Below are 22,687 nucleotides of genomic sequence, written 5' to 3' on the forward strand. Positions count from 1 at the left end.
TATTATTTCCTTTCCTCTCTTGTTTTCATACGTCATCTATAGCCAATGTGGTCTTAGAATATAGTTAGAAATACCCAGAAATTCAGAAACTTTAGGGATATTTCGGAGGAATAAAGCACCCCCTTCCCCTACGTTCGGCGCTGCCCTATCATGTTAAGTGAAAATCTAGTTTTGATGGCTACTAAGCTTGGTGGTCGGATTAATGGTTTTGGAATTATTAGCAGCCTGGTCATCAAGCACAAATACAGAAATTCGTGTGGTGGTGGAAATGGGGGAGGGATCGTTACAACGGGTGAAAATGATGGGAGTTATGTTAAAGGAAAATTTAGGGAAATCCAGAAAAAAAACATAATATTTTCAGGGGAATAGGTTTCAGAATCCTCCCTCTATCTTTTTCCGTGCGTTTTGCTCATTACCTTTAAGGAGCAAAATAATAACGTTTTACCAATATTTTTTAGATTAATTAACCAAAGATAACACTTGACCAAGGATATGAGAACAACTAATATTAGGGCAACTCTGATCATGTCAGTAAGCACACTATCTTCCAGAGCGCAGTATAGTTAATTAGGTGCTATGTAAAGCTTAGGAGATTTTGATCTGATTGTTCAGATTGTGATCCTTCACTTTGAATTGCTGCAAGAAACCCGATACTTTTCACAACCCAAATCAATCAGAAGCGATAAACTGGACGAGGTGTTTTAAATATTCGACGCCGCCAGGCGTGTCTAAGGTAATTAATCGTTCAAGTTAGCTTGCGGTTCTATATTGGACTTCTGTTAATGGGTGCACCGAACAATCTTTAACCTTTGATAGTTGTGATCTATTGCTTGATAACCATTTTTTCTAAGACCTTTGTTTTTAATTTTTTCCAAGTATATCTGAACATAAACTTTTTTTTGTATTTGCTCGTGAATGCTTAGTGTTGCTGCAGAAGATTTATTACATGATAAGGCACTGTGACTCTTTGTGAGTCTCTTCTTTCCAAACTCTGGGTTTCCATATGTTACCGTCGAACTTTTAACCTGCAGGTAACACAGAATGTTCAATCGGTGATGTAGTGTGAAGGCAGATTAAAAAAAAAAAGAATACCAAATTCTGTTCAAGGAGTGAACTAATGGCAAAACTCCTTGGACCGAAAATGTTGTTTCAAAATTAAATTTGTGTTGCTATAGTTGATCAAAGGGACTTACGTATCCAGAATTTTTGTTCGGGGAGGTGAGGCATTTTTTCGGGTAGCGGAGTTAAAAAAAATTTTTAAAACCCATAAACAATTTATTATATGCATTTTGCTACGTTTTTACGAGTCGGACAAAATTTCAAGGGGTTTTCAAACCCCTTAACCTACCCTTGGATACAGCATTGCATTTAATCCACGTATTTGTCTCTCATCCTCAGAAACAGTGAATAAGCCACGGAGGAAGCTCTTAGAGCATCATTTGCTTCCTTTCAGAAGTCTAACTCTTATGTTTTTTTTGCACAAAGCCGCAGAACCTTTCACAATAGCATAACTTAAGAATTTACAGTACGTTGTAATCTTGGGGAGCAAATTTTGTCCACAAAGCAGGCTGGACTAAGCCGACTCTAGCTCTACTCAGAAGCTAACGTTATGTACATTCGATTTCGTTATTTAGAAGTAAATAGTAGCAACAAAATATAATTTATCTATGAGCAATTGATAAATTTTGAAAATAGATAAGGAGACTTTTCCAAGAAAGGTTTTCACGTTTGATCAGAGCTTGTACTTCCATCTTCGTTCTTGTATTTATAAATTTTAATAGTCTCGTATGATGATTGTGCTGATGCCGACTATAGCTGTTTTCTGAAATTTTACGTTAGTTTAATGTGAAATTACTTGTTTAAGTGTGGAAGATTACTATCCGTGGTTTGCAAAAAGGGCATAAGTCCACTTTTTTCCGAAAATGAGTTAGGAATATGCTTCGAAAGACCTCGAAGAGATCTATGGATTGGTCCGATTAAAATGGGCTAATCTTTAATTTTACGTGAGTTAAAAATTATTCCAAAACGGCTTAGAAAGAGTGTCAGAAATTTGGATGTTTCCAGCGAACTTCGATCGAAAAGTTAACTAGGAATCCATCTTTCAAGTTTCATAGATTCTGATCTGTGAGAAAGATTTTTTCATTGTTCGTTTTTATTTTCATTTTGCTCTTCTTCAAATTAGAAAAAGTGGAGTTGGGTCCTTTTTGTAAAACACCACGTATTTAACATAACGTTACTTAACCAGTTAGCATAGAAAATCACTTACGTAATGTGAAAGCCGCTTTATAGGACAAGCTATGATTAAGCCAAAACCTGATTAGTTGTGAGAATTGAAATAAATAATAACTCACTGCAAGTGAATCAGTTTCAGAACAAGCAACATTTTACATTTTGCACATTGTATGTATACACGACATTTAAAATCAGTTTCAAATATTTGAATGCCACTATTAGTAAACACATAAACTAATCAATTGCTTCAAATGGTATGTATTTGCTGCTAACTGGTCAGATTCTAAAGAACCTTATCTTTATATTCATCAATCTCTGCCTACGAATGCTGGGATCTACTCTTTATCTAGTGGTTAAATATCCATCATTGGGATATATGTCCAAAGGAGTAAGACAGAATACAGGGCTCTAATCTTAGAATAAATCATAAGCCGGGATCTCAAAGCTTTTTTGAGATAAACAATTATCGTTTCTCTTTCAATTTTAGTTTGAATATCCTAACACCTTGTAAATTAAGATATTTACCACAATAATTACAAACCTAATTTGATTTAATGTTGCTTTGAAAGCAATTTGGTGTCTGACTTTGTTTGTTCGTTAAAAATAGTTTCAAACTTCTTTGCCATAAGCAAATAGCCTAGACTAAGGAAATACGAAAGAGAAAATTGGACTCGAGAAAATATCAAGAGCTAGACTTAAGCTTATTTTCGCTTATTGGAACTGACTCAGGTAATAAATCCTTGAGAATAACATTCTTCAACTTTAAAACCTATTTAAGTTCAAACCTCGTTGAATCTGACGAAGTGTCACACCCAAACTGAAATCCCCCTTTTAGCCCATCCAAAAGTTACCCCCTGTCGACCTGTTGTAGCTCATATCCTGTATTTTGTTCTAAATTTCTTTTTCTGCTTATCATAAAGCTGCAACTTCCAAATAATGATGTGAAAAAAGATTTCGTGAACTTTAAAATTCATTCTAATTCATTCTAATCTAATTCTTGCTGTAGTTGATCTTGTTCATTTTGTTCTAAATAGCCTTTACTGCTTAAAATAAAACTGCAATTACCCACAAAGGACGTGAAAAAAGATTTCCTCCAGTATTGCTTTCGAGCGAATTTACTGCTAGATTCCAAGACTCTTATACTGCAGGAGCAAGACCTTACCAGAAGAGCCAAATCTCTGCTTCTAATTTAGGGCAAAGGGAACTATGCCAAATAGTTCTCAGTGTCCAATTAGTCCTAGGACCATTAAAGACAATCTTGAACAAGGTGCCAATTTGATACACAATGCTATGATGAAATTAGACACGCCTATGTAATAAGCACAACAATCCTCTCAGATAATTATTGACAACAGAACGACACCAGGATTATTTCCGTTGTTGCTGATAGAAGAAAATTCGTTTGACTTTGGTTTAACGTCAACTTCGTGATTGCCCTTACTACTGACTCAGTACTTCATAATTCGGCCCCGGAAGTGAGATTATCGTAATTGCCTTTCTAGGCAATTCTTTTCCCCTAGAGTGCTGTTCTAGGGTCCATTTTAACTACAACAAAGACTATATAGAAAAAAAGTCAGTGTTATTTCCATTTCATTGACAGTCATCAAGCATGCTCCAGCCTATTTTTGTTTTGAAGAAATTGTCCTTTTACGGAAGCTTGTTCCTATGTAATAGATTAAATAAAAAAAAACAAGTTTTTTAAACTGAAAATAAGGAGCGACATTAAAACTTGAAACAAACAGAAATTATTCCGTATATGAAAGGGGCTGTCTGTCCCCTCCTCAGCGCCTCGCTCTTTACGCTAAAGTTTTTTATTGTTTAAAAAAATAAAGTTGTGAGACAGAGTCAAACTTTAGCGTAAAGAGCGAGGCGTTGAGGAGGGGACAGCCCCTTTCATATATGGAATATTTTCAGTTCGTTTTAAGTTTTAATATCGCTCCTTACTTTCAGTTTAAAAAACTTGTTTTTTTTACTTAATTTCTGATCGTTTTTTAGTTAATGCACCTTTTATTTTGGCTCACCGTCATTGAATAAATAAACAAAATTTGCATAAAAATTTTACTTTTCTTTTGCTAAATGGCTGTCTCTAAATTTGGTTCTGACGTAATTTACAAAGTAACTTACGTAACCGTAGTCAATACCTTGCTCTTTAAGCTAAAGTTCGAATTTTGTTCCAATTCTTTAAAAATGACCACTTAATCACAAATGCCGTCAATTAGAATAAATAGCTCTTATGAAAGTAGTAAAAAATTTTTGGCTTAAAGAGCGAGGGATTGACTAGAATGTGAACCCAATCATATAGCTAATATTTTTTGTTCGTTTTAAGTTTTGATGTTGCTCCTTACTTTCAATTGAAAAACTTGTTTTTTATATTTAATTTCTGATTTTTTTTAAAATAATGATGGGAAATCCGGCGCCCCCTTCATAGCCATGTCCCTTCCCCCATGAAAACTTCCTTCATGAAAAGATCCTCCCATATAACCCCCGACCCACCCCCACCCCCCACTACCAGAAAATTTCCCCCTGAAAACGTCTGTATACTTCCCAATAACCAATACTATATGTTACTACTACTACTACTACTAACAACTCATCGCAGCACCAAGCCGCCTGAGGCCAACACAGCTACGCACGCTCCTCCTCCACCCCAATCTATTCAAAGCCACCCTTTTTACACCCGTCCACGAAGTTCCCATTTCCTTTAAATCTTTCTTTATGACGTCCTCCCAACCCAGACGGGGACGACCTGCTTTCCGTTTAGCCCTAGATGGTTGGCCGAAAAGAACAATCTTCGGCAATCTGTCATCCCTCATCCCAACAACATGCCCTAACCACCTCAACCTTTCTTTCATTATAGACCTAGAAAGCGGTATTGAACCAAATTTTTCGTACAGCCTATTGTTTGAAATACTGTCAGTCAGCCGTGTACCCAGAACAATCCTTAAGCAAGTTATCTTGAAAACATCTATCAAATCTTCATCCGCTTTTCGGAGCGTCCATGCTTCAGAGCCATATTTGACCACTGTCATCACTGTAGCTTCTAAGATTCTAATCTTGGTTTGCAGACTTATCTTCCTATTCTTCCAGACTTTTTTTAACTGTGAAAAAACACCCTGAGCCTTGGCTATTCTATTTTTAACATCTTCACTGCTCCCACCATCTTTACTAATAATACTACCAAGGTAAGTGAAACTGCCCACCGGATCAATCTTTTCATTACCCAACGTCACCTTTTCATCTTCACTTATTCCTAGCCTTAGTGACTTGGTCTTCCTAACATTAATTTTCAAACCAATACTAGCACCCTGAACTCGCAAAGCCTCTAAAACTTCATTCATTTTGCTCACACTTTCATCTAGGATGCTTAAATCATCAGCATAATCCAAGTCCAGGAGACTTTTTCCTCCCCATTTGATTCCGTGGTCTCCCATTGCCTTTCCTATGCTCCTTAAGACAGAGTCCATCAAAATAATCCATATAAAGGGGGATAGAACACAACCGTGCTTAACTCCTGACTTAATACAAAACCAAATGCTAACCTCATTTATTACCTTAACCGCAGAAGTGTTATTCTCGTACATAGCACTAATCACTTTAATGTATTTTTCTGGTATACCATACAAGGATAAAACATTTACTAAAGCTCTTCTATCCACAGAATCGAACGCTTGCTCATAATCTATAAAACTGAGGACCAAAGGTGTTTGAAAACTTAGGCAATTCTCAATTATTAACCTAAGAGTGAAAATTTGGTCAACACATCCTCTACCTTTTCTAAAACCGCACTGCTCTTCTCTTAAAACTTTGTCTACGGCATCTCTCAGTCTAAAAAGTATCATATTACTAAGCAATTTGCTACCTACAGAGACCAGACTAATGCCTCGATAATTACCACACTCACTTTTATCACCTTTCTTATAAAGTGGCTTAATTAAGGTTTTCCTAAAATCGTTAGGTACTTCCCCTTTTTCAAAAATCATATTCATAATCTCCAATAACTTATTTCTAACCTAAGAGCCACCATATTTAAAAAACTCATTTACTACCCTATCAGCACCTGGAGCCTTATTATTCTTTAATCCTTTTAGTACTGTTTCTAATTCCTCCTCACAAAAAAAATCTTCCTTCACATTCAAGGTATCACAAACTTTTTCATTTTCCTCTATATTTTTTCCAGCAACTCTATCTCGGTTAAGCAAATGCTCAAAATGTTCGGCCCATCTCGCTTTAGCTTTTGTCTTATCGCTAATTGCCACCCCATTCCTATCTTTAACTGGGATAAGTCCGGATTGACTACTACCTCTCAATTTGTTAACGTGCCGGTACAATATTTTGCTATTATGCCGTCTAGCTGCATCTTCTAAATCCTCGGCAATTTTATCCATGGCCTCCACTTCACACCTCCTTAGTTCATATTTCAATGCTTTCGCCACTTTCTTTACATTTCTTTTGTTTTCATGTGATCTATCACTCAGATAATTCTTGTACAAGTCCTTTCTTCTTTTTATTAAACTTAAAGCTTTTTCACTAATATTCTTAGCTGCAGTTCTAGCTTTATTCCCTAATACACCTTCAGCAATATCACAAACTATTTTTCTAAAATTATTCCAACCATTTCCACATTATCAAATTTTAAACTCTCAAGTTTAGTATTCAACTGTTCCTGGAAAGTTTCTCTCAAATTCTCCTCCTGGAGTCTACCAACATCATAACTTCCCGGGAGGTAATTACCCTTCCGATATTTCAGCTTGAAATTAACCCTTGACACTACTAGATGGTGATCTTTACTTTTAACATCAATAACAGCACTCCTATATACCCTAGTATCTTGTATTGATCCAGCCAGTCTTCGATTTACTATAACATAATCAATAAGGTTTGCTGTCTTACCATCACGTGAATACCATGTTAGCTTATGAGCCATTTTATGACCAAACACCGTATTGGTTATAACTAGATTGTTATACCTACAAAATTGAAATAGTCTGTATTCATTACTGTTTTCTTTTCATAAACCAAATTGACCTAAGCTGAGAAACCATCTATTCTTATTTCTAACAACCTTGGTGTTGTAATACTCCAGCAATAATATAATCGTTTTGCCAGTTACTCTGTCTTTTTAATACCGTAACTGCAATTAGAATTAATCTTATTCACTATTATCTCAATAAGTTGTTTCTAAAGGGGCGTATACTACTATAACTGATAACTTAAACTTTCTAGTCATAGAACTTTCTACTATAACTGATACATACTATATGTTAACATTGGGTAAAGTTCATAACTTTCAGCCCTCCCCCTGGGGGCTTCGAGGGATTAAGTCATCCTAAAAGACATAGTTATAAGATTTTTGACCATGCTGAATAAAATAGCTATCTCAAAATTTTTATCGGGTGACTTTGGGAAAAAAATGAGCGTGGGAGGGGGCCTAGTTGCCCTCCATTTTTTTGGTCACTTATAAAGGGCACTAGAAATTTTAATTTCCGTTCCAATGAGCCCTCCCACGATATTCTAGGACCACTGGGTCTATACGATCACCCCTGGAAAAAAAAAAAAAAAAAAAAAAAAAAAAATAAACACGCATCCGTGAACTTTCTTCTGGCAAAAAATTGAAAATTCCACATTTTTTTAGATAGGAGATTGAAACCTCTACAGTAGGGTTCTATGATACGCTGAATATGATGGTGTGATTTTCATTAAGGTTCTGTAACTTTTAGAGGGTCTTTCCTCCTTTTTTCGAAAATCAGCCAAATATTCTCAGGCGCGTAACTTTTGATGGGTAAGATTAAACTTGATGAAACTTATATATTTGAAATCAGAATTAAAATCTGATTCTTTTGATGTATCTAATAGTATCAAAATAAAGAGTCAAACTTTAACGTAAAGAGCGATGCGTTGAGGAGGGGACATCCCCTTTCATGTACAGAATAATTTCTGTTCGTTTTAAGTTTTAATGTCGCTCCTTACTTTCAGTTAAAAAGACTTTTTTTCTATATTTAATTTTTGAACGTTTTTGAATTAATGCAGGTTTCGATTTTGGCTCACTGTAGATCAATAATTGAAACAAAATTTGTAAATTAATTTTACTTTTATTTGGTTAAATGGCTTTCTCGAAAGTTGTTTAATTTTATTTACGAACGTTTTTTTAGTAATAAATATATGTAACTTACGAATTAACATACGTAACGAACTTCTATATTCATATATTTTTAATACGTATATTAGGGGGTTCGCCCCCTAGTCAATACCTCGCTCTTTGCGCAAAAGTTCGAATTTTGTTCCAATTCTTTAAAAATGACCGCTTAATCACAAAGGCCGTTAATTAGAATAGATAGTACTCTTATGAAAGTACTAAAAAAAATTGTTGGCTTAAAGAACGAGATATTGACCAGGGGGCAAACCCAATCATATATGTAATAATATCGGTTCGTTTTAAGTTTTGTAGTTGCTCCTTACTTTCAGTTTAAATTTTTTTTTATCTAATTGGTGATCGTTTTTTAAATAATGCTGGGAAATCCGGTGCCCCTTTCATAGCAATGTCCCTTCCCCCATGAAAACTTCTTCCATGGAAAGATCCTCCCACATAGCCTTGAACCCCCCCCCCCCCCCCATTAGCAGAAACAATCCACCCTGAAAACGTCCGTATACTTCCCAATAACCAATATTATATGTAAAGATTGAGTGAAATTCATAACTTTCAGCCCTCCCCCCGGGGACTTTGGGGGATTAAGTTATTCTAAAAGACATAGTTATTATATTTTCGACCATGCTGAACAAAATGGTCATCTCAACATTTTGATCAGGTGACTTTGAGAAAAATGAGCATGGGAGGGAATCTAGTTGCCCTCCATTTTTTCGGTCACTTAAGAATGGCACTAGAACTTTTGATTTCCGTTCGACTGAGCCCTCCCACGATATTCTAGGACCAATGGGTCGATACGATCACCCCTGAAGAAAAAAACAAATAAACACGCATCCGTGATCTTTCTTCTGGCAAAAAATGCAAAATTCCACATTTTTGCAGATAAGAGCTTGAAACCTCTACAGTAAGGTTCGTTGATACGCTGAATCTGTTGGTGTGATTTTCAATAAGGCTCTATAACTTTGACGGGGTGTTTCCCCCTTTTTCAGAAAATCAGGCAAATTTTCTCAGGCGCGTAACTTTTGATGGGTAGGACTAAAATTGATGAAACCTTTATATTTGAAATTTGCATTAAAATCCGATTCTTTTAATGTATCTATTGGTATCAAAATTCCGTTTTTTAGAGTTTCGGTAACTATTGAGCCGGGTCGCTCCTTACTTACAGTTCGTTACCGCGAACTGTTTGATATCATTCTTGAATCACATTTAAATGAAGAGTTTTCTTCACTTACCAGTTTTTCTTTTAAACGTGTTTTGAATTTTCGGCTTTTATGGGCTGTAGTTTGTTCTTTACAAGGTTACAGGTTCAAGATTACAAGGTCAATGAAGGTTACAAGGTTCGAATGTAGGCGAAAGTCTGTATGCCTACAGTTTAACGTCATCTCTATGATTGCCTCATATTTGTGACTCATATGCTTAATAATTCTAAGATGATGATTCTCAAATCAATCAAATTAGGTCATTTACTGGAAACAAGATGCACTTGTATAGGCATTGCCCAAGCATGTTATTTTTAAGTAAAAAATAAATACTGCAATAATCAAAATATGGTCACCATAACAAAATTTTGTCAACGAGCATGAAAGTTATCAGAACACACAAGCTGCAAATTAGTAATAGCACGAACAATGGTCAATACATGGTATTACACAAATGAGTCCATACATGGACCATGAATTGGTACAGGGTTACTGACCATGGGCCATACACGATAGATCACAAAAATGAGTTGTGTTCTGACGACGCTCATACCTGCCACAAACTCCACATTGCCAAAAAAGGAAAACAAACATCAAGATTTTTCTATTTCAATGATCAGTTTGGAAGGACGCTTCTAAACTAGAAGAAGCTGGTGGAAGGACACTTGTTCGATTATGTTTTAACGGCGACATGGACCAATGGTTCATACACGATAGGTCACAAAAATGAGTTGTGTTCTGACGATGCTCATACCTGCCACAAACTCCACATTGCCAAAAAGGAAAACAAACATCAAGATTTTTTCTGTTTCAATGATCAGTGTGGAAGGACGCTTCTAAACTAGAAGAAGCTGGTGGAAGGACACTTGTTCGATTAAGTTTTAACGATGACATGGACCAATGGTCCATACACAATAGTTCACAAAGAGGAGTTGTGTTCTGACGACGCTCATACCTGCCACAAACTCCACATTGCCAAAAGAGGAAAACAAACATCAAGATTTTTTCTGTTTCGATGATCTGTGCGGAAGAACGCCTCCAAACTAGAAGAAGTTGGTGGAAGGACACCATTTAGGTTATGTTTTAACGGCGACATGGACCAATGGTCCATTTACAATAGGTCACAAAAATGAGTTGTGTTCTGACGATGCTCATACCTGCCACAAACTCCACATTGCCAAAAGAGGAAAACAAACATCAAGATTTTTTTCTGTTTCGATGATCAGTGTGGAAGGACGCTTCTAAACTAGAAGAAGATGATGGAAGACACTTGTTCGATTATGTTTTAACAGCAAGATGGACCAATAGTCCTTTCAAGATAGGGCAAAAAAATGAGTTGTGTTCTGACGACGCTCATACCTGCCGCAAACTCCACATTGCCAAAAAAGGAAAACAAACATCAAGATTTTTTTCTGTTTCGATGATCAGTGTGGAAGGACGTTTCAAAACTAGAAGAAGCTGGTGGAAGGACATTTGTTCGATTATGTTTTAACAGCGACATGGACCAATGGTCCATACACAATAGGTCGCAAAAATGAGTTGTGTTCTGACGACGCTCATACCTGCCACAAACTCCACATTGCCAAAAAAGGAAAACGAACATCAAGATTTTTTCTGTTTCGATGATCTGTGTGGAAGGACGCTTCCAAACTAAAAGAAGCTGGTGGAAGGAAATTTGTTAGATTATGTTTTAACGGCGACATGGACCAATGGTCCATACACAATAGGTCACAAAAATGAGTTGTGTTATGACGACGCTCATACCTGCCACAAACTCCACATTGCCAAAAGAGGAAAACAAACATCAAGATTTTTTTCTGTTTCGATGATCAGTGTGGAAGGACGCTTCTAAACTAGAAGAAGATGGTGGAAGGACACCTCTTCAGTTCGATTATGTTTTAACGGTGACTCTGTGACTTAGACTTATTAGTGACTTCACATTGCTACGTAATAATTCATCCTCTGGAATAAAGTTGTCGGAATTGCCTCAGAAGGTGAAAACACATAAAGTTGAAAGCGATGTCCTATAGGCCCTCTGGGCAACAACAAATGTCTAAAAAAATTAAATAAACTCAGGATTAGTTCCGTTTCGTTATTAGTGTTTGTGAAGGAAAATTTGTTTTTACTATGGTTTTTCAGTGAGCTCATGGCTGCCACTCTTCAGATAACACAAGATCAAAATTTACTACCCGTCTACAATAAAGAAACATGAAGCTGTGAAGTAGAATAAAAATGAAGGGAAGAGGCATAGAAAATAAACATAGTAAAGTACAATGTTAAGACCAAAAATACCACACAGGTAATAAAATAATTGCAGCTTTATTGTTAGCTTAATAGCTCGTCCTCTGAGAGTAAAATTGTCGTAAGGCCGTTTTAACGGCCCTATTGCCTGTGGCACACATTTTCGCAAAACAAAAAAACAAACAAAATTGTTATTTCTGTGATTTTGCCGAAGGGCTATTAAAATACCTGATATCTTTCATGGCGACAGTTAACAAAATCCGCCCAGCTTTCTTTTTGTTTGTTGTTCTCGGCTTTTACAAGAAAATCATTTTTTTTTTCAGCTTTTACCAAGAAGTATAAAATTTTTTTAATGGTCTGACGTGGTTATAACTAAGTTTCAATTTCAAAAGCCGCTGAATTTCGGGAATCTATATTTAGAAAGTCACTTTTGGATCTGGTCCTCTTAATATAGAACTTTTAAATCGTCTGCTGTCATTATAAACACAGGAGTCAACGAATTTAGACTTGGCTTACTTAAACTCATCCTTTTACAAATATAAAGAAGTAAAAATCGTAGGCATCATAAGTAGTTCATAGATGGCATACATGTTTTTTTTTTCTCTGGTGGGTTTACTTGAGGTCTACTGAGGGTTCGCCCAAATCAAAAGTAACCACACCAGGCGGTACACCTCGCACAAGATGGAAATATGCCACGCTTGGCGTGAAGTGTGCCAATCTTGGTGCAAAGAGGTGTCGCCCGACACCTCGCGCTCCAAGATGTACATCAATGACCGAAAGTGGGCAGCTCGTCAGTTTCTAGTCTTAAAGGTTTTTTGTGTTCTTGGATTCAACATATAGAAGATATCTGGAAAAAATAAATAATTTAATTTATATATAAACAATATTAACATTAAATTATATAAATTTATTTATATAACATTACTTTATAACAACAATAACATTAACAACACTAACATTAATTTATATAAACAACAATATAAAAAATATTAATTTGTTTGTTTACTTTCAGATACGACTCATGAAAATATTGTTGGTCTAGAGGGTGATGACATAATATTACCATGTCGAGTGGATATATCCAATTGCGGTGATTTCCATACGGTCAAGTGGTATAAAGAATCAAAGAGGGTTTTTGTGTTCAGCGACTTGGCAAATTTAATGAAACCAGAAGGCCCCCTTATTGACAGGTATGTATTATGCCTTTTTAAATATATTTTGACTTTTTTTTTCTGTACGTGGGTGTAGGTAATATGGCCCTTGACTGATCAAAGATCTTTGGCGGTAGTAATTTCTGAGCGGTTATGACAAATAGATTTTGTTGTCAATAGTTCAATAAAAAGTTTTCTTGTAAATGAAGCATGCTATGCATATATGTATGCCACTCTGCATTTGGCATCTGTCTGAGGAATATTGCCACAATTTAATGGATCAAGGTTGGCTTTCGTGTTTTGTAACTTGGCGAGTACTCGACAAAACCCGACGACCCTTTAATTATACGTACTTGTTGTGCCTTTTTTGTGAAATTTAACATTTTTATATCTTCTTGATATGGGTGTAGGTAATGTGGCCCTTACGCGACTAGTCATCTTTCATCTCTGGTTCTCAGGTAAGAAAGATGGAATCAGGGTGCAAAAGAGGTTTTCGTTTGGATGTCCTTGGTACTTGAAAATGTAAATCAAAGCCAAAAGATTCCATTGTTAGAATAAAAAAAAGTTTTATTGGAAGAAGAGTCCTCATGAGAGAGGGTAAGAACTAAGGCTCTGGACAGCGTAGTGGAGAGAAATTGTGTGTGTGTCTGTGTGCTACAATAAATGGCTAGTCTCAATAATTGATTGGGAAGTTGCTTATTAACAACAGAGAAATAGTTAAAGGTATATCAAATTTTTTGCTGTCCCTAATTGGTATAGTTGGGAAAATAATATTACTAAATAGTTTTTCGTCAAGTGAGGGATTCAAATTCTGCTGTGGAAGGGTCCGTATCAGACACATACACACATTAGAGGAGGCTTTGAGGTCCACCCTCTCACCTAAAACTTTTTTTTTACTCGAAAAGATTATCTTACAAATTTAAGCCAACCGCCAAGGCCCGTGGAGTTTTCTTTTGCAGTTGAAAAAAAAATTTGAAGAATAGGAAGATAAGTCTGCGAACCAAGACTAGAATAGTGGAGGCTACAGAGATGACAGTGGTCAAATATGGTTCTGAAACATGAGCACTTTAGAAGGCGGACGAGGATTTGTTAGAGGTCTTCCAGAGGAATTGCCTACGGATAGTTTTAGGTACCCATTCAACTGGCCTTTCTTCGAACAGCAAGCTGTACGAAAAATGTGTTCACTTTCTAAGGGTGTAATGAGAGAAAGGTTGAAATGGCTAAGACACATTTTTTGGATGAAGGATGACAGATTGCCAAAGACAGTCCTATTTGGCCATCCATCTAGGGCCAGACAAAAAGTAGGCTATCCCCAAATGGGACGGGCTGAGGTTGTAAGAATTTAAAGAAAATTGGAACTTCTTGTGAGGGTGTAAAAAGAAAACGTTGAATAGACTGGAGGAACGTAGGCAACTGTGTTGGCCTCAGGTGGAGTAATACGGGCGGGAGTGATTAGTAGCAGTAGCAGAAGGAGTCCATGTTTAATTAAAAATATGGATCATTTCTCTCGAAATAAACTATCTTCTGTAAACTTTTTATTTTTAAAATTTATTTACTGCAAAATGGGAATTAGACTTTAAAGAGTTATGGAAACCTTATTCTTAACAAGTTGTTTCAAGGTCAAACTAAGAACGTCTACTTGAAGGATAAGCTTTTTCTAAACAACCTCTTTATTCTCTTAACTACCAAAATCCCCAAAAATAGCAAGTAACAACCTGACCACTACCTTATGAACAACAGCATACTATCACGCTACCTATCTTTTCTACTGGTTTTTATATAACACCAAAATTAGTTGCCTTTGCATCCTAAAATTAAATAGCTGGTAGCTGCTACCCTGATTTTAGATTCCAAAGAATGCTGGAGTGGGCATCAAAATCAATTTTTGTGATAGCCTCTCAATACCTTATAATCTGGCATTGAGACGTTGACAAGGCTCATACAACTGCCTTACTAAAACCTAATTGTAAAACTGCACTGACTCACAAGAAAGTCTTCTGGATAGCTAGAATGGAAATTAAAGCTTTAAATTTATATCGTTTCTCTCTGATCAAACTGAAGAAATAGCTATTTTTTTTGGCCTCCTCATGTATTGGAAAATTAATGGGCATTCTCCATTCGTTAATCATCTCAAAATATTCTATGTTTATCAGGCTTGGCTTTCTAAAATTACTAGTTTGTCCACTAATCAGAAAGATGCTTCGAAACATTGTTGGTAAATAATGGAATATGCCATCTTTCTTTGTAAGAAGACAAATGAGTTTATTCACTTGGTAAAGCTTCTAGAAATTTAAAAGAAAATGACATTGTTTAAGGGAATGTCGACGAATATATATTAGAAGTAGAATATATAGAATATATAGATAGAATATATAGAATATAGAAGTAGCGAGTTTGTGTGGATAAAACCATGTCTAGAGCGGTTGCAAGGGCTGGAGGAGCCTGGAGAAAATTTCATTTTCTAAAACATTTCAAATTAGCTAGCAAATGACATACGTAATTGTGTTACAAAAAAAACTTGACCCCCCTAAACCCAAGGTATCAAGGGTGGCTTACCCCAGTCAACCCTCCTCCTTTGAATTGTCAAGGAAACATCTATGGACAATAAATTTTGCGAAGCTGCAACATTGAAATTCTTAGAATTATATTTCATTTTATTTGTAATTTCTAGTGTGATTGTAAGGTCTGCCTCCTACCAAAACAAAACCACGTTTCCGTGCTTGCACTCCTTGACAAGTGTCCATAACCATGAATGTGATAATACTCTTATTTATGTATCCAAATCTTGAATATAAGTTTATTCAAGTCTTTATTGTGTTTGTGAAATGACGCTTTCTCCTTTTCTCCACAAAATAAGCTAACTAATCAAGCTAGATACGTGAAAATTTACGCAGAATATATCAGAATCTTGAAAGCTAGAAATATGACATCACGAAAACAACAACCCCAAGCTTCTGAAACTAGCGAGAGAAGCAAGCGGAGGAAGGTGGCATCAGGGTATATTTCTAAGGACCGAAAGCTCGAGCGAATGGAAAGATATGATAAAAAGCCAGCGAATTCGTTTTTTTAGTTTTTTGTATATTATTTCTTGATTATAAAGATTTTTTTTCCATTTCCTTTGTATGTCTTGATTTTATTATATTCTATTTTATTAATTTTCATATTTTTTGTTCTTATTACGTCTAGTTACTATTTTCTTTGTGTTTCTGGCAATGCTCTGTTCCTTTTTGGTTGTTTTTTTGCTACCTTTTCTATTTATTTATATCAGCATCATCTTTAGAAGTAAAGCTTAAACCTTTTATGGAAGGTTGCATTAGACGGTTTTACAGTTTTACGATTTCTCTTTAATAAAGTCAACAATTCTTCCCTTGGAACAAAATATTGATTCCTACAAATAGAAACATATTTAAAGGATATATATTTCATGTGGCTTTCTCCACCACCATTCACTTTAATTTCCTCTTTTATGTTTTGATATAATAAAAGTTACACTGGATCTTTTGAACTCTTTTGTCTTTCTCAAGTCAGGGACGTCAGTGACCTTTCTTTTATTATTAGTAGTAATTTCTGTGTCAATTTTGAACACGCAAAGATACGGATGCTATTGTACCGATAAAAGACATTTAGGATTATTGTTTTAAAATGATGTTAAAAGGTCCAACATTAAATGAGTTATCTTGCCACCATTAGTATACACCAGCTGGGAAAAGATCACTTAATTAGACAGGGAGGTAGCAAGAGACATCCCTCCTGGGCGATTGTGGCGAAACAGTGGTCCTAGAAAATTGAGCGTAGTCTTCTTTGATGTCTAATTTTAATATCTGATTTTTTTGGGCCTAATAGAATAGGAAAGTATCATTCAGTTTGTACTGAGGGGCCCTTTTTAGGGTTAAAATATTAATTTCAATTGAGGAAATGCCACAAGCGGGAATGAATCATAAATTTTGGGAGAGGAAGTACGGCTGGTTTGAATTCTGATGAACTTTTATTCTTGGCTTGACGCATTCGTAGACTAGAATTTTAATTTCTTCAAAATATGTAAGTATAAATGTAATGTAACGCTTCAAAAACTAAGATTCAAGTGTTGTAGCAGTCTCTGGGGGTTGTACAAATTCAAATGAAATTACAGATTATTCAATACCATCGAAGGCAAGCAGGAGGATGCCAAACAAGACTTGTCATTAGATACATTAAAAACCACAGATATATTAAACATCCCTATTTGGAAGAGTGAGTCCTCATTATTCTTCTTCTTCCTCAAAGGTTTTTTTCAAAAATCAATAGATCACAAATTTTTCGCAGCTTAATGAAAATGCGCATTAAGTTCCAACTGCTTGGTTTTGTGCATTTTTCTAAGATTTCCGTTTGGATTTCTTTCTTTCTGACCAATCTTTAGGAAATACCCTCCTCTCCCTCTTGTTCGGAGGCAGTTAGCAATTGTTTCTTCTTTTCTTTCTGTATTTTAAAAGCTTTGTTTGTACCTTTGAGTCTTCATCCGGGGGCTATTCTCACGCTGATTCTGTTTCTGGTATAACTTTCAACAAAACCAAAACCCAGCTATCGAAACGTGGTTTGCGGTCAAAATAAATAACTTTTTTTTATTGGTAAACATAGAAAGAATCAGTTTTAAATCGACATAACCGGAAGTACTATCAGATGGAAACACTAATTGATTCAGTTATATTCTACCACTCCCGATATCTCACGTGAGGCCAATGAATAAGTGTGCTTTTTCAGTTTTTGATTTACATCGATCATCCACCGACAGTAACTATCTCGTACCTGCAATATTTAAACTGTTCAGTAGGGTAGAAAAACTTCACAAAACATTCAAGTTAGGAAGTTCGTAAAAAGGCTCAGAGCTGAAATTAAGCATTCAATGAGGTTTTCTAGGGACATTACTTTTTCTCCTAAAACGTTCTTAATAGGGATCTTTGGACTTGTGCATAAACATACAAAGGTTCAGTGTTAAATGCGTTAAAATGCAAGCATAAGAAAAGCTGGTGTGCCCCCAACACTGTATACAAATAATATACAGTAAGAACACGGCTCAGTGATCTTTGGCTACTACATTCTCGGTGCGTACAAACAGCTATTCCCATTTAATCTGCCATCAGCGGTCCAGTGTATGTACCCTGGAATACGTATTTTGGCAGAAACTTTCTCAAAATGCCTTTGAAACCAACTCCAGACATCGAAACCTACTTTTAATTCCTAAATATATCTAATAATAACAATGCACTACTAATTATCGATTTTTATATATGTATCAGAATAAATTAATTTAAAATTAGATTCTTTAAAATTTAGTGTTACAAAGATGAAACCAAGTTTAGCGTTCAAGAGAAATCTGACTTGTCTACCTGTGAAAAAATTGAATGTCGCTTATGTTTATATTTGTTTAAATGCTCTCCGGAGCATTTGCATCTCGGTCTTCGTATGATAATAGAGATAAGGAATGATCATGCTGTGTTATATTTATATGCAGTGGCCCCCAATTACGTCATAAATTCTTTTAATTCTGTTGGTTGCAATTTGCTGTTCCACCTTTGCACGCGTAAAGGCACTGATGATCCTGTCTGTAGAGCAAAGTATAATCACCTACGTTCCGTAAGTGATTATACTTTGCTGTAGAGTGAATACATGTGACATATTCTCTTCATTAACTTGCAAAACCCCTTCTGTCACTTCAGAAGCATTTTTGCGCGGCAAGCAGGGTTGCAACCGGTGACACTTTAGTGTCAATTTTGACACTGTTTTTTTAAATGGCACTTTTCGGGACACCTGACACTATTAGGACACTTTTTAGCAAAAGTGGCGCTTTTTCTGCTAAGTAACATTATTTTACAAAAAAAGAACTTTTTCAGACAAAAAACCGGAAGGAAAACTGTCAATTTAGATATGCATCGATTTCCTTTTTCTGTCAGTTAAGATTCTTACCTTAACTCCGCGCGCGGCAATTATTGGATGCAAGAATCTTTCTATGCGGTGAAAAACGTAAACGTGTTTTGTCTCTATCTGTGTGGGAAAAATATTTATATTCTTATTCTTATCACTGATAAGCGAAGATCAACCAGTGATCTTCGATACGAAATACTTGGCAATGAAGAGGACAGAGACAGACATTTAACTGCAATGCGGTGGAGAAGCCTTCAATTGTTTTCAGTTGTTTAGTTCAACTATTTTGTGTTGTTGCAATTATTTGTAGGCTCATTGACGATAAGTCTGTCAAGGGGTTTGTAATTCTTGAATTCAATTTTTATGTTTTATTAGTTGAGGGTTGACAACAATTCAAAGAAGAAAAGAGCAAGAAAAGCTAAGAGTGTATTTTTGCGCCACTATGTTAATAGCTGTTACTATGTTAACCAGTCACTGGGCCAGTGACTGCTTAACTTTATTAGTCTTTTCATCGGTTTCCGTGACTGGAGCTCTTGAAACCCAGTGACTGAAAAGCTCACTGGTGACATCACCCAACGACTCAGCAACGCAAAACCATGCACTAAGCTCACTGTTGTCCCACAAGAATATCTAGTGACCTCTTCAGTGACAGGGCCAGTGACGCAAAAATGCGCCCTAACATTTCTGTTCATATTTTTCATATTTTTTCGTTGACCTCTTGGCAATGGACAAATAAATAGTCATACATAACCATCATACTAAAAAAAAAATTGATACCAAAACTTCCATTATCTTAAATCCTATGCAATCATTAGCAAAATCACAATCTAATTTCCCTTTTTTTCTTACTTAAATTTATGTTACATCATTACATAAATTGAATTTGGACGCACTTACTCATTTTAGTTATTTCATTCCCACTAATTTTTGATTGTAAATGTGCTTTCACGCTAATACTCTAAATGCTTGTGTTTTATTATAAAGGTGCTTTCATATTGATACTTAAAATGCTAGTTGACTGTTCCTATACCCTAGTCCCTGGAGACATATTAAAGAAAAATTTACTGGGAGTGGCGAGAGTTCTCGTGAAACTTATTTTATTCAGGTTGTGATAAACAGATTAGATGATATAGCTGTCTTATTGTTTTTCCACTAGTTTTTGCAAAATAAATTATTTGAAAGAGTTAGTGTCTGAACCACTATTAGCTGCGTTTATCATAGGGTCATCAATAGCTATGATCTACGCCCGTAGCATTCTCTTCAGCATTTTTAGAGAAAAGAAAAGTTTCAAGCACCTGAATGCACTGTAATAATCCATGTAGTCCATTTTATGGAATTAATTAAAAAAAAAATTTCCACAAAATAAGGTTTTCAAAGAAAAGTAAAGAACTCCATTAAACGAAAAATGAGCAAAACTAAAATCAAATAATCTACCAAGCGTGAAACTACCACAAATCAGCATTGATAAATAAATGAAACCCAAAACGAACAGAAACTACAATTATTAACAGAGTCAAACTCAAAACGTAAAGAAATTAACATAACTTGGGCGCACAACCCCTATGCCTTCCCAAGGCCAGAACAAAATTTGCACTTTACTGAAAAAATACAAATGAATTTGCATTGTCAGTTTAATATACATATACTGATATTAGTAATAAAAAGGTTAATATTATTTGATTTATTAAAGTTATAAAAGTAAAAACATTTATATTTTTTCAGTAAAGTGCAAATTTTGTTCTGGCCTCGGGAAGGCATAGGGGTTTTGCGCCCATCTTATGTTAATTTCTGCTCGTTTTGAGTTTGACTCGGTTAATTATTGCAATTTTTGTTCATTTTGGGTTTCATTTATTTATCAATGCTGATTTGTGGTAGTTTCACGCTTGGTAGATTATTTGATTTTAGTTTTGCTCATTTTTTGTTTAATTGAGTTCTTTACTTTTCTTTGAAAAACTTATTTTGTGGAAAAAATTTCTGTTCATTTTATATTGACATAGTCTTTTCAGGGAAAAAGAAAAAAATGCTTTAAATCTTTTCGTTTTTTAAGACTTTATAGTTCGGCCTGCTATTTGTATGCCGGAGAAAAAACTTCAGCAATTTTTAACAGCATACACCCTTTTAAAAATCTGGACACAAATAGTACTGTTTAATTTTGTTTCATAACTCCTCTAGTTAACCTGTAATGGAAAACCTGATACCATTCGCAAAAAATTCTGTTTACTTTCTTTGATAGCTTGCATACACTTACGCTATTTGGATTTGGTTAAATTTTAAGAGCAGATGAAGCCCCGAACGTTTGAACATAATACCCTCAGTCGTTCTTGGGATACTGCTGAGATGCCTTATTGGGAATTAGCATTATCACAGTGCATTTTGATTTAATCTTAAGTCAACATTTAGTTTTTAAACATATAAAATTGGAATTGAGGAAGACTAAAATCTATTCTATAAATCATATACAACAACTTTCTATATAAACCTTATACAGTTATACAGTTATACCCCCAGGGCATAACTTCCAACCCTTGCACTGGGGGCTCTGAGGGGGTTATCATCCTAAAAGACCTAATTTCCAGAACTTTCAACTACGTTGAACAAAATGGATATCTCAAAATTTTGATTGGATGTGTTTGGGAAAATGGTGTCGCTATCCAATCACTTTTAACTATTAAAAAAGGCACTAGCCCTTTCAATTTCCAATTGAATGAGCCCTTTCGAAGTTTCTACGACAACGCTTTCAGTAAAAACTTTATATGCCCCCAGGGCATAACTTAAAACCCCTGCCCTGAGGGCTGTGGGTTGTCATCCTTAAAGACCTAATTTTCAAAACTTTTAACTGCGTTGAATAAAATGGCTATCTAGAAATTTTGATTGGATGTGTTTTGGGAAAAGGTGGGCGAGAGAGGGGGGTTAGTTGCCCTCAAATCACTTTTGACTATTAAAAATTGTACTGGTTCTTTGAACTTCAAATCGAATGAGCCCTTTTTCAAGTTTCTACGACAAAGATTTCAATGAAAACCTTATATGCCCCCAGGGCATAACTTATAATCCTTGCCTTGAGGGTTTTGGGTGAGTGTCTCCTTAAAAATATGTTTTCTATCTGGAAATCAACTACCCTGAACAAAATGGCTATCTGAAATTTTTTATTGGATGTGTTTGGGGGAATGATGGGTGGGGTGGGGGGGCTAGTTGCCCTCCAATCACTGTCGACAATTAAAAAGGGCACTAGCCCTCTGAATTTCCAGTCGAATTAGCTTTTAGTGAAGTTTCTACGACAACACCTTCTTTAAGAACCTTATATGCCTCCAGGGCATAACTTAAAACCCTTGCCCTGAGGGATGTGGGGGACTGTCCTCCTCAAAAACATATTTTCTGTCTGGAAATCAACTAGGCTGAACAAAATGGCTCTCTCAAAATTTTGATTGGATGTGTTTGGGGGAATGACGGGCGTGCGGGGGGGCCCCTAGTGGCACTCAAATCACTTTCGACTATTAAAAAGGGTACTAGCCCTTTGAATTTCCAATTGAATGAGCCTTTTTTGAAGTTTCTACGACAACGCTTTCTATAAAAACCTTATATGCCCCCAGGGCATAACTTAAAACCCTTGCCCAAAGGGCTGTGGGGGAGTGTCCTCCACAAATATATATATATATATATATATATATATATATATATATATATATATATATATATATATATATATATATATATATATATATATATATATATATATATATATATATATATATATATATATATATATATGTGTTTATATATACCATTTTTTTAGGGAGCTAAAACAGTTCCAGGGGTAATTTGCATAC

At 35.5% G+C, this 22,687-nt stretch overlaps 1 protein-coding gene across 11 annotated transcripts in view; it reads left to right on the top strand.

Annotated features, from left to right (window-relative positions):
- The window catches only part of nrm (neuromusculin), a 326,404-nt gene that overhangs the window by 69,734 nt on the left and 233,983 nt on the right, over positions 1–22,687 (top strand). For all 11 annotated transcript variants that reach the window (XM_089091978.1, XM_089091975.1, XM_089091971.1 and 8 more), the window contains exon 2: positions 12,827–13,004. In XM_089091978.1, coding sequence (XP_088948104.1) covers positions 12,827–13,004 — 178 coding nt within the window. The remainder of the gene's footprint in view (positions 1–12,826; positions 13,005–22,687) is intronic.

Source organism: Artemia sp. Qi Xiang Cuo, chromosome 7 (assembly GCF_049724085.1).
Source record: "Artemia sp. Qi Xiang Cuo chromosome 7, ASM4972408v1, whole genome shotgun sequence".
NCBI lineage: Eukaryota > Metazoa > Arthropoda > Branchiopoda > Anostraca > Artemiidae > Artemia > Artemia sp. Qi Xiang Cuo.